Source organism: Phaenicophaeus curvirostris, chromosome 2 (genome assembly GCF_032191515.1).
Source record: "Phaenicophaeus curvirostris isolate KB17595 chromosome 2, BPBGC_Pcur_1.0, whole genome shotgun sequence".
Lineage (NCBI taxonomy): Eukaryota > Metazoa > Chordata > Aves > Cuculiformes > Cuculidae > Phaenicophaeus > Phaenicophaeus curvirostris.
In genome coordinates, this window is record NC_091393.1 from 114,961,288 (window position 1) to 114,974,261 (window position 12,974).

A 12,974-nucleotide genomic window follows, 5' to 3' on the forward strand; every position below is an offset into this window, starting at 1 on the left:
ATTTGAAGCAAGTTTTGCAGTCTTGTTCGTATGCACAGAGATGATAAAATTCCCAGACCAAGGAGAACCTTCTATCTCATTATGTGACTCCTGTGAACAGCCTGCTGCACAGCTCATCTTTTGAAGGTTCTTTCCAGAGCTCATTCTTCTCCAAATCTAAAGGTGCCTTCAGGGCATGGATTAATTTATAGACAATGAGATGCTCTCTCATCATGAAATTTAAGAACAAAATCATACATATAAAAGTGCAGAATGGACAGTTTTACCTTTTCTTCTGGAAGGGGAATCTGTCTTGCCAGTTGGTTGGGCTGAGCAAGCTGCAGCTTGTTTGATTTCTTCATTGGCAGGCAATGGTGGCACAGCTGCTCCTGGAGATTCTATCTCCACATTACTTATCTCAGCTGGTAAAGGCTCACTTTCATCAACAGTTACTGCATCTGCTTGTCCAAGGGCAGGTACGGGAGACACAGTGTTAAACTCCTCTATAGGAAAACTATGGATGACCTGAAAATGAGTGTTTTCAGAAGGATTTACATCCACCGTGCTGGGTTCCTTTGCTTTGAGTGGAGAACTGGCCTGTGGGGAAGAATTAAGAGATTACTATAAAGAAAAGCTCTTTAAAAATGCCACAGCCAGAGTTCAACCTGTTCTGCTCCCTCCAGTGAGACCAGATTTTCAGGGTAACAGCAGAAAGCCACCACTAACTTTGGTGCAGACTACAGTGTACAGAAGGCCTTCCTGCTCAAGCAATTTTGTGTATTTGCTCACACAAGATTCATCTGTATCTTGGGGCCAGGAAAGATTTGTTCTGCAACATGCTCTACGGTCTTCACTTCTCATTCACCTGCCTGGGAGCACATCACAGCTCCCACCATGCCCTCTTCCCTTCCTGTGCAAATCCGAGCTTTTCTTCAGAAGGTTACCTCAACAAACATGAAAAGAGAGCACAGACTGGAGTCCTTACACTACCAGGATGCTCTCAGCTACCAGGACAGGGGTACACTGTCATTCATCTATACTCCAGACTGAGATTTTAAACCACTTTTTTCCTGGTCTGGAACAGAATTAATTTTCTTCCAAGCAACTGGTATAGTATTGTGGTTTGTATTTTATTCGAGAATAATGTTGATAACACACTGGTGTTTTAGTTGGTGCTACACAGTACTTACAGTAGTTAAGGACTTGGCAGCTTCTCACACCCTGCCAAGTGAGAAGCTGGGAAGGGATACAGCTGGCATAGCTCACCCAAACTGGCCAAACGGCCACTTCCCTGGCCTGCAAAGCCGGGATTTTATTTCTTTGTGGTGTTCCTGACCCAACCCCTCCTGCGGTCCTTTCTGCAGAGTCACCAGCCTCCAGCAGAATGGGCAAAACCCTGCACTATCCCTGCCCTGTAGCTGCAGTGTCACACTGGAACCTGACCTTTATTTCTCACACCCCGAGGCAGGCATAAGCCCCAAGTTCCTTCTTTCCTGTACAGATGCTCTGACTGCGTAGCTATCGTAAGGAGCAGGCCAGCACCTGACCTGACCTGCAGGGTACTCAGCTGCTCACAGCTACTGTGCAGGATGGTAGACAATGCTGCTGGCACACTACACATCCTGCCATCCAACTGGGCCAAATGGCTTCAGGCAGGAGACAGGCACCAAGCCAGTCGTCTCAGACAAGAGAACAGCACGTCTGGGCATGTAGGGATACAGAATTGCCAGTGTTTCTGGATGCTTGTGTACTCAAACAACCGATTTTAATTTTTGTGGATCACACTGCTAACATCAAGCACCTAATTTCCATTTAAAACCATTTATGAATTTCAGTGATTTACCAAAAGCTATTTGGTTTGGGTTTATATGTTATTTAAGCTTCTAACTTTTACAAGGCTAGGTCTCTCTTCTTCATTTTCTACTGTATATCATTGGTGTTCAGAACAACCACAGCACAAGGTACTTCCCTGCGTCTCCTAAGGAGCAAGACACAATTCTCTTGCATAAAACACTGCTATTTTATGTAAAAACAGGACCTATTGCCTCTTCAGGAGCCTGCAATAGAATAAGCACGTGCCCCATTAAAGCACAACAGATGATAACAGGAATAAAACAAATTACATTGGATACCTTTGCAGCCTGGGGTAGCTCTCCCCAGGCCCAGTGCATGTGGGGATTATTCTTCAGTCCACTTCTGTCCATAGGTTTACTGACCAATTCCGAGTCACTTTTAGGAGTAGGAGGACGTGAACCTGATGGGCTGAAGAAAAACAAGCAAAAAATATTACAAAACCAGAAGTAACCACAATTCAGGAGAATTTCTGGTTTCCTGTCAGTAAAAAAATAATGAGATGGTGCCAGCAGCAGTGGATGAAGAGAGGTTAGTATTGTTATAATGGATGTGAAGAGCAGAAATTATTCACTTGCATCAACAAGACATTTTATCTTGACTAAGTAATAAATAAGACCAACAAACCCAGTTGATTACTTCTACGAACTTGTTTGGTTCTACCTTTGGATGCATGTTAATAGGGAAACCCACAGGAATGCTATACAAAGAATTTGAGCCTTCTCAGTTCAAAAATCTTTACTTGTTTTGCTGACTACTCAATATATAATATTTCATAATTAATTAGTAAATTATCATTTTGTAGCATATTTTAATGTGGTGAAGTCAATAATGTCAAGCAGCCATTAATAAATAATGATTCATTGATTTCAAAGACAAAATGAAAAATTCTGATTATTTACTCTGCCTTTCAGCATAACAAAGTTAGATTTTCACCCTGAACAAAGACTTTTGTCTGAGCAAGCATGTCTTCAGTTTACTCATGCAGTTCTGGTTTAAAAACTACAAGCAACAGAAGAACCCACAACATTCCTAAATCAAAGGTTCAAAATAAGTGACCTTCATTTTCTCAAAAGAAAGGCTTCCTACATTTAATATAAATCCTTCATGTTTGATTGATTCTTTACTTTCTTCTGGATAAACTGAATATCCAAATCAGTTTTGCTCATTCAAGGAAAGGCAGTTTAGTAGAGCTAGCTGGTTGGGAACACATTGGTCATAGGAAAATGTTTTTGTTTTACTTCACAGTAAAACAAAGCAGCTTTTAAAAAATCTATGAATTTCACATCTGAAAAGATAGCAACCTAATTACCTTCATTATTCTTTGTTTTCATCTATATTGCTGTAAGATATACTTTGAATATGGGCAAACACTATGACTTTTTAGCTACAGATAATTACGTTATTTAACTATACTATAAAATTTATAAGTGTGACTACTGTGAAAGATCTTTTTTGGTCCTAAGAATTTCAGATTTTTATTAGTTCTCAGGGTATAACCTACCATGTGACAGACGAAGGAATCAATACAATATGATTTTTAAAGTACTTGAATTCTAAAGATTCAAGGAATGCCTGGTGGGTTTTTCAGCAACTTCTACATCTCCCACTGACAAGTCTGTATAATTTGCAGTATTTTCCATGCATCTAGGACCCACCAAAACCTTGGAAATCAAGAGCCTGGACACTTCAGAGTATTTCAGCAGGCAATAAATAATGCTTCTACTGTGACTTTAGGCACAAAACACATAGATATAAGGAAACACTGTCACTGCATAAGTTAATCTGTGCACTACACACAGCTTATCCTTCAAAATACCTACTGTTTCCCTAGAAAAATCTCCACTCTGTGCTTTGGCATATGTTCAGCCCAGATTCACTGACCCAGCTGAATGACCTGAGAGAATACAGGCATTGCTTCAGCTCGAGCTAGAACCTCTGCATTTTGCAATGAGAACGCTGACCTCGGGGCAGGAGGACCTTGCCTTTTGCACAGTTTTCCCTGAAAATAGTTTCCTTGTACGCATAACTGAACAGCAAAGAAGTCCAGGCTGTTACTCAGCATCAAGAATCATGATGTATATGCACAGACACACACATTCATGTGACAGAAATACAGCAGAGTTCTGCTCTGAGAAGGAACGCTTGCTGCAAAAGGCTGCCCAAAGATCCATGAGTGAACCTGGGTTATTAGTTCAGAGTAGATACAGCTACAAGTGTAATAACCATGGTGACTTAGGAACAAGGTGAGCATTTAATCCCCGAAATATTACTCAAAATATTACTTTCCCAAAAGAAAGGACACAAAATGCATGCTATCTACTGAACTTGTGACACAAGCACAATGGAGATCTCTTAATTAATGTTCTATAAATATTATTTTTCTACACAATAAAACATAAGGATTTAGTAGTAACAAAATGTTAGAACCTCAGAATACTTTTCAGTTGATTTGTCCTCGTAGATTAGCATAAAAATACTAGTATAACCTCAGAGTAGACCAGAATTATCATGGCAATGTCATCTTAATTTAAAAGGCCCAAGACCAAATCAGACTGCAAACACGCATCCACAAGGCAAACGAGGCAAATTTTGTTTGAAGAAAAGGATATTAAAGTGTTCTTGTTCCTTATATCACCTGGAACATAAACTGGAATTTTCTATGCCACCTACAAACATTAAAACAGGGCTGATGGCCTTCCAGTGAGAGATGGTTTTCCATTATAGAGAAATACCTTTATTTTTTTCTCCATATGCCATATTTTTATTTAATATCCGATAGCCATTTCTCCAACTAATCTCCTTCTGAAACAGCAACAATAATCTCTGTAGTTTATGAACACAGATGGCCATTATGCCTAGTACAGTTCTATTTGTATACTTCCTGTTTATATAGTTCTGCTTCCATATGTAATGCCAGATGTCATCTCCTTTACCTGCACTCGGACTATTTTGGCTGCTATTCCCTTCATACTATTGCCACCAAAGTAAAATGAGACTGAACACTAAAAAAGCTCACAATTGCATGCCTTTGAATATTTTTTAGCTCATTTAGGTCAAATTCAATTCTGAATTAATGTTACGCTTGCACTAGGGATCAGTAAAAGCTGAATAACAAGACTGTGTAGAATTTGTAACCAGTGACAGTATCCTGCAAATGCATCCATGTATAGGACTCAGAATGTGTTCTTTATTCCTTACACCACCAAGGTGCTTGTCTTGGGCTGATCTATGCCTAGCAATTCCTGTCTTTAAGGTAAGCACTGACACAGACAAGGCCTTATTCAGATATCCTACTACATCACTTTCACTGTACATCTGACCGCAGGACAGGTGAACTCTAGAGCAGAGTTCATGGAACCACCCAGAGCATATCACTGCTCCATCCCAGCCTGTGTGCCTGCCCTTCCTTCCCATGAAAAACACTGAGAACAGCCCTGACTGTCCCAGGATCTCACCTTGCCTTAGTGACACGACATGCTCAGGTTAAAGACGGCAGATCTAGAATCTGGGAAAGTCTCAAGATTATCAGTTTCCATACAGCCTTAGGCACCTAGTATAGCATCTATGTTGAGATAAACAAAGAGCAATTAAGCCTGATTTAATACTCAAAGCTTCCCCAGCATCAATGGGATAGCTGTAGCCGTTATATTCAGGCACCTACTGACCAGGTGCCATTGACTAATGGAGGGAAAAGGCCTGGCTGCAGAATCTTGAGGCACCTCAAACTCAAGATATCATAAAAAGCATCTGTATCCAGTTTTAGCTCAGTAGAAAAGAGTAACACTCAGAGGACTCTGACACTACAGCAAAGGTTTCAGTCTGGGTCTCCTAATTTTTAGACAAGATGCCTTATCTATTGTGTCATGTTTACTCTATGAGATGCTCCCCCACTGCAACCCAACATACAGAAAGTCCTCCCCTCCTTCAAGCCAGTGAACAAAGCAAAAAGTAGTTCTCTTTTGGTACTGGGCTCTTCCCGTTACATGTTTTGCACTCATTGCTCATTTTATCCCTGAGGCTTTTGTTTTGCTTTTACTTTTGCAACTTATGCACAAGCAAACAACTCAGGAAAACCACAGGATAAAAATGTCATTAAAATACACACTGACTATAAAAAGCCACATGGAAATGTCAGTCTTCAGACGAACTTAAGTTTTCACTAGCTAAGTTCTTCCTTTTTTTTTAATCTTCTTAATCAATGTTAAGTTTTAACCCAAATTTTCATTGTCCTGATTTTACGTTAGACATCTTCATTCAATAGATGATTCACCAAGGTAACTTACCTTCAGGCAATGCCCACAATGAAGCAAGCAGAGGAAGTGGCTTTCAATGTCACTTTCTTTCAAAGTGTCTGGGTTAGCAATAAGTGCAGCTTTAAGTTCAACGAAGCTCACATACTATTAATGTGTTACAAGTGCATTAATGTGTTAAAAGGGTTAAAGAGCAGCCCAGAAAAGAGGAAGGACAACTATTCTACCTGTCTGGAGGAGAAAAGTGAGAAGATTGTTGAGGACAAGAGTTAGATAGGCCTTCATCTGCTGGAACAGTGAGAAGAGAGGATTGCCCTGTGCAATCTATAGGCTTACTGGACAGCACAGCATGTTGGTAGAAAGAAAAACAGGGTGTCATTATTCACAAGTGCTGATTAACATAAGCTCTTTGTGCATTAGCTGTATGAATGCTGACTCTACATCTAGAGTTTTCAAAATCCAGAATACTGCAATCAAGAAACAAAACGGAACAGACAGTTCAAAAAGCCACTGAAGGGGCAGGGTACTGACAAATGCTGTCACCAGAATTGTGAACTATTAGCTTTACAGTCAGAGGAGTTTCATCCAGAACACAATTCAAAATATTTAAATTAAGCCCATGCTCTGAAATAATCTCATAGTTCTTCCTTCCCCTGCCCCTCAACTACAGAGACCATATATTGAGATTAGCAGTAGGAAAAGGGGTAATGGGTTTATGATGAAAGAGAGTAGATTTAGATTAGATATTAGGAAGAAATGTTTTGCTGTGAGGATGGGGAGACCCTGGCCCAGGCTGCTCAGAGCAGTGGTGGCTACCCCATCCCTGGAGGTGTTCAAGGCCAGGTTGGATGGGGCTTTGAGCACCTGATCCAGCGGGAGGTGTCCCTGACCATGGCAGGAGGGGTGGAATTGGATGTTTAAGGACCCTTCCAACTCAAACCGTTCTGTGATTTTTAGGATAAAGTCTTATGAATATTGCTCCATCCCAACAGTCTGCATGGAGGATGCGGGGCACATATGCCCAGGCACACACACACACAAAGACTTCATTGGAATTATAAAGTAATGCATATTAAGCCAAAAAATTGTCCCTTTTTGATAGCATTCCACAGACACTAGAAAGGAAGTCCAAACTGATGTGTTTTGACATCAAAGATATACACATGCACACAAATACACATACAGGAAAAAGTAAGCAAATTACTGCATGTGTTCTTTCCACACAATAAATATTTCATCTCTAACTGTACAATTCAATAGATTAGCTTTGAAAGGGACACAAAAAGCTCATAAGCATTTAAAAAAAACATCTTACTGTCATACATCAACTCCCATCTTGCAAGTTCTTAAAAGGATTGCAGCCAAAGTACTAAAGATTTATATACATTTATATATAAAAGGTTTTATATATAAAGTATACATTTTTATATATATAAAAATTATGTATTTACATATACACTTTTGATGTATATATATAAAAAGTATTTATTTATACATATACTGAAGATTTAAATATACCTGCATTCACTGAAGTCCTTACAAGCTGTATGCATCAGGCAAATATTCAGATTTCACAAAACATTCATTGACTCTACAGTATTTATACCCAAACAGTGATATTAACAGGTACAAAGATTCTTCAGAATTTGTGCATTTGTATGCATGCATTTGTTAAATCAAAGACAAAGCTAAGCAGCTTTTGTACATCATCCGATTTCAAATACAGAAAGCACTCAGCTAGTAGTTGAAAGTGACCATGAAAATTTTTAGAAATATTTTATATAGCACTAGCATGTAAGACATTAATGGAAAGAGGAAGATTATTTAAATTGTACTATCAGAAAAAGTACCTTTGAAGAGGTGACCATTCTCCATCTGAATAAGGGTAAGATGCAGACTGAGGAAACGTAGAAACTGCAGGAGCCTTTATATCAGATACATCATCAACAAACACTTCTGGAACAGGGATCCTAGGTATAGGGAAAGATGTGACATTTACAAAACATACGTGATTACTGAACCGTCATATACTTCAGGTAACAAAAATCCCTACTGCAGAGAATTATTATAACGTGCACCAAAAGGAGATAGAGAAATGTTATCCGATTCACACCTTCTAGTTCACAGCATAATGGCATAATGGAGAATTTTTCTTATGTTTTCTAAGTTATTTTCATTATTTTTGTTACTAGCACTCCAAATAGCTACCTAGCCTAAAGCTTTTTCTTAAAGAAATATGTTCATCAGCCAAGTGTGCTGACGTAGATAGAAATTACTGTTTGAAGGCATGCAATGGAACATTAACCCAGCAGTGGGTTTCTATTATGTATCTCAATTCCACTGTGATACCTTGAGTTGTCCACTGGTTCTTTTTCTTCATCTGAGCTCATTTCTATAGGAAACATGTCTTCATCTTCTGATGTGTCTCCATTGTCTTCTCTTTTCAAGCTGTCCATTTTATGGGTAGACTTTCTCCTCTTCTTCCTCCTTTTTTTCACAGAGCTACAGACTAGAGATGCTTCAGTAGAAGGCTGAGATCCATGGGCTTGCGGTGGTACTTGTGAGGACACACTGGTGTCCAGGTTTCTTATCCTGTCTATGGAGTTCCTCTTCCGCTGAGCTTCCATTAAAGCAGTTCCCTCAGACAGAATGGGAGATGTGCAGAGATGATAAGGAATAACCTCCTGAGAAAGAAAAAATTCAAACCATTCAAAATATTAGTTCCTCCACGGATCGTAAATCTGATTCTAAAATCTATGCACAGCTGCCAAAATCATTTATTCCTCAAAAAAGTAAGAAAGATAAGATGTTAAGATGCTCAGTATGATCCTACAGTATATGGAAATCATTCTATAATTTAAAATATTCATTTAAAATAAACAAATTAAAAACTCCTTTGACAGGCCAGGAACAATACTCTTAAAGACAATCCTCTGAGCATCTAATATTGGCCAGGTTATGGTATGAAAACAACAAATTCCTAGTTTATAACCTCAACATTTTGTAAAATTCAGTTCTCCACAACTCAGATGACAGTACTCAGGTCAGCAATTTACAGCTAAGTCACACAAACATCCTTTGAATTCAGTTATATATATATATATACACACAGAGAGAGAGAGAGAGACTGACTCATGGAAGTAGTTCTAGCAATCTTCAGTCACCAAATAGCTGTTACCACATAGAAGATTTAAATATAAAGATCAGAAGGTTTAAACATAAAGATATAGAGATGAATACTACACATGAATGCAGCTTTCACCAGAAACCAATAATATCATATTCAATATGAAAATTTGAAAACTTATCCCACTCTGGACAGTGACAAAAATTATTGGGAATATCTGAAGAGAAATGCCTATAAAAAGCTTTTCTTGTGTTACATTATGTGTGGAATACTCAAAATTATATAGACTGGTATTAACCACACAGCTCAAAGGCAGGCATTCTAATTTAAATATAACTCCATGAATAATAGTTGCAAGATCACATCTTTGTTGACTACTGGAATTATGGGGCAGGTTCACTTTTACTAGCAGTCTCCTGAGTGTATATGTTCAAAGTAAAGATTTCCGCAAAAGTAGGTCCGTGGCCATATTAACTTCTATTGTACTCATCTTCAGAGCACATGAACTCTGTACATGTTATTTAAGTTCACATATTGGCATGCGTATAAACTACGATTTCTTCTTCAGTTATGTGATTAAACTTGATTTTTCCAAACCTCAGCAATTCAAAAAACAAAATGGCTGCATAGTATTGAATTTCCATAGCAGAAAATTGTCCAGAAACTTTCAGAACTATAAAATGGGTAAAGGTATATTTATCAACCAAATTCCTAAGCCCAAAACTGACTCTGAAAAGCAGACATTGAATTTTTAACAAATCAAAATCAGTTTTGACTCTTACCTCATCATTATCCATCTCCTGCACAAAAAAGGCCTCTCCATTGTCTCCTAGTTTCATGTGCAAATCTACAGCCTCTCCGTTAATTTCTATGTCAACCTGGAGAAATAAATATATTCTCATATGAAAAGAAAGTTATCTTAGGTACCCGGCTCCTGTTCAGCTATCCTACTGCTATCACCAAGCAAATGTTTCTCAGGGAAGTGTAGAAAACCTTATAATAAACATTAAATAATTAACAACTCCATTTCCCTCCTCCCCTCTTTCACAAAGCTATCAACTGTCAAAATGTTTTTCTAACCCATTCCGTTCACTGCTGTCTTGCTCTTCTGCTCAGGAACATTTATAGCCATTATATAAAGTCCTGAATCTTTTTAAATGCAATTCTGAATGTTCCACTCACAACACAAATCTTTTTGTTCTTTTAATTCATAGCATAATTTTGAATTGTGCATAAAGCACCTCCACATGCGAATTCTTAATATGGTGTCTTCCAAATTCATTAAACAGTCTTCTCTTTATGCTACGAGAAGCACTAATCAGTAAAAATGTTTTATATTCTCAACAAAATTCATGCATCTATCTTCTACACATTTATCTAACCATTATACAGCCCCAACTATTTCCATTTCTCCTCAGGAGGTTCTCTCTCTTTGCCTATAACCATACAAATTTGCCACCAACTCCACTTTCACTTTATTTTTCTGGAGACTTGCACAAGTCTACATTTATATTATATTTCAGGATGCAGTATACTATTGGCACAGAAACATTGTCAAATTTTACCCATCCTAAATATTGGAATTACTTGCTGATATATGTAAGAAATGAAAAATGACCATGATATTAGGATATTTCTGCTGAACAATTACAGCTGCATTAGAACCTAGACTGTATGGAGTTATGAATTATTTTCTAAAATAATCCATCATGCACTATTACCAGCAACTTTGTATCAGATATCATATTGCTAGGTCACTCAGACTGGTTACGTTTATCTCAAGGTCCTCACCACTTTTTATAGCTTCAATTAATCTCAACATTTTGTTATCTGAAAATATTACTTCATTATTACCTCCTTTCTGTAACTATAATTGTGTAACATGTTAAACAAACGGATCTTAATACACAGTCACTAATGAAACCTAGTATAGGCCCAAATTAGCACATTCAAAATTCTGCTTTATTGAAAATAAACACTATACCTGTTACGGTGTGTTTTGGTTTTACTATAATTAATGTCTTACAAATTACGTATTGAAATGCAAGCATCGGTAAGAACCATTTTAACTGAACCTTGCCTTGACCTGGTCACTTTTTTATAAAGAGGATTTAAAGAAAACCTAGACTAGCATACCACAGAACATTGAGCAAACTTCACACCATTAGAGCTGACCTACAAACAGAATATATCAAAACTGTCAATTTTCTTACCACTTTCTCCCTGGAACGTAGAACTCCCATTTTCCCAAAGCGTACATGGAAAGGGGAACACTGAAGATTTCCATCCGGCTGGCGTACAACAATTATATCGATGCATCCTGACAACGTGGCTGGGTTTAGTCCCTTATAGAGCTCCTTCACAGTTACAAACACCTGCCCTGCTAGCTGTCCAACGTAATTCATGGTTTGGACCTGAAAGGCAAACAACAGAACAAATAAGATTTTGATCCCTTCTTTATATTGTAGAGACATTTGGGAGATGGAGATTCCAGCAGCGGGGTATCCTCCTGTTCCACAACTTAACAACTTCATATAGAACCAGGATTCCCCACCTAATTCATTTACTGCTGACATGCATTTGTAGACAGCTATTAAAAGACAAAAGCAAATGACATCTTGTAAGTCAGAGAATCATTAACAACTTTCAAAAGTTCATAAAATCAGTGACATTCAAATCCACTGTCAGACTTTTAGATTCTGCAGCTGATAAATGTCTCCAATTATCTTTGGAGAGAAAAGCATTACTTCCAAACTAATATCTCCTCCTAGCATTCATTGTGCGCTCTTTACCAAATACATTTTTATCATGGTTTTCTACAGGCTTTTAAGGGAAGAGCAAGCAAATGGTTTTAAGGACATATAATTTTCCATTACACTGAAGTCAAAGACTATTTTCCCACTTCAGAGGAATTTCTCCTGTTAAATGGCTGCTACAACGATATACCCAATAGATATGCATTAAGGTTTGATAAGCAACCACCAATCCAGAGCATCTGAACTTCAGAATGCTTCCTAATGCAACTTTACTGTTCCTGTTTTAAAACAGCCTTTTAGTATCAACAGGTTTATTAAAAATTAGGCATGTGTTGTTGACAGCTGAAGTGACTGGTTTTATTTCCCCAGCTCCTGGATATATTTAGTATTTAGCATTAAGTTTCCTGCTTCTACTCTGTTAATGCATATCACATTTATGACCCATTAATCTACTTACTTCCCTTGGCAGGACAGCATATGTACTCAGACATACTTAAAAGTCTGAAAAGTCTTTTAAGGCCTCTCAAAATATGAATTAAATTAAGCAGACTTCCCTTGCCTATTGGTTTTGTTATTTTTCCAACACTCCTTGCTAAGATACTGATTTCAGCAAAGCCCTTGTGTACTCAGTATGAAACACAGACCTCACATACAAGTCTTTGCTAAGAACATCAACAAAATAGATGCTAGCAGGGTAGGCAACGCTAAAATTCCCATTGATGGTGATAAGAACAGAACTGAGCTCAGAGTATGAGAGGCAGTCACTGCACTGAGCTGGGCAGCACGTGCTAACCAATATAATCTGCTACAGTAGCAACTTTCTTTCAGCTGTGTTCTTTCATAAAGAACAAAAAGATGTGAAATGCTGTAAAAAAAATAGCTCCTATTTTTAACTGTGATTTATACTTAGAAACAAAACGCTATTAAAAGAACACAGTGAAAGCATTACATTGGAAAGTTAGGAAGTGTTCTAATTAAAGCTGGTCTCTTCATGCACTCTAATTAATT

At 37.9% G+C, this 12,974-nt stretch overlaps 2 protein-coding genes across 6 annotated transcripts in view; both read right to left on the reverse strand.

The window, feature by feature from the left end:
* GREB1 (growth regulating estrogen receptor binding 1) overlaps positions 1–12,974 on the reverse strand; it is a 273,114-nt gene that overhangs the window by 146,746 nt on the left and 113,394 nt on the right. The gene's annotated exons all lie outside the window — the stretch shown is intronic.
* Positions 1–12,974, reverse strand: part of LPIN1 (lipin 1) — an 84,712-nt gene that overhangs the window by 28,380 nt on the left and 43,358 nt on the right. For 4 of the 5 annotated variants that reach the window (XM_069850483.1, XM_069850487.1, XM_069850485.1 and 1 more), the window contains 7 exons: positions 11,424–11,624; positions 9,993–10,088; positions 8,433–8,767; positions 7,934–8,053; positions 6,311–6,418; positions 2,112–2,241; positions 267–576 (listed from right to left, as the gene is read on the reverse strand). In XM_069850483.1, coding sequence (XP_069706584.1) covers positions 267–576; positions 2,112–2,241; positions 6,311–6,418; positions 7,934–8,053; positions 8,433–8,767; positions 9,993–10,088; positions 11,424–11,624 — 1,300 coding nt within the window. The remainder of the gene's footprint in view (positions 1–266; positions 577–2,111; positions 2,242–6,310; positions 6,419–7,933; positions 8,054–8,432; positions 8,768–9,992; positions 10,089–11,423; positions 11,625–12,974) is intronic. The other variant, XM_069850484.1, reaches the window with a different exon arrangement.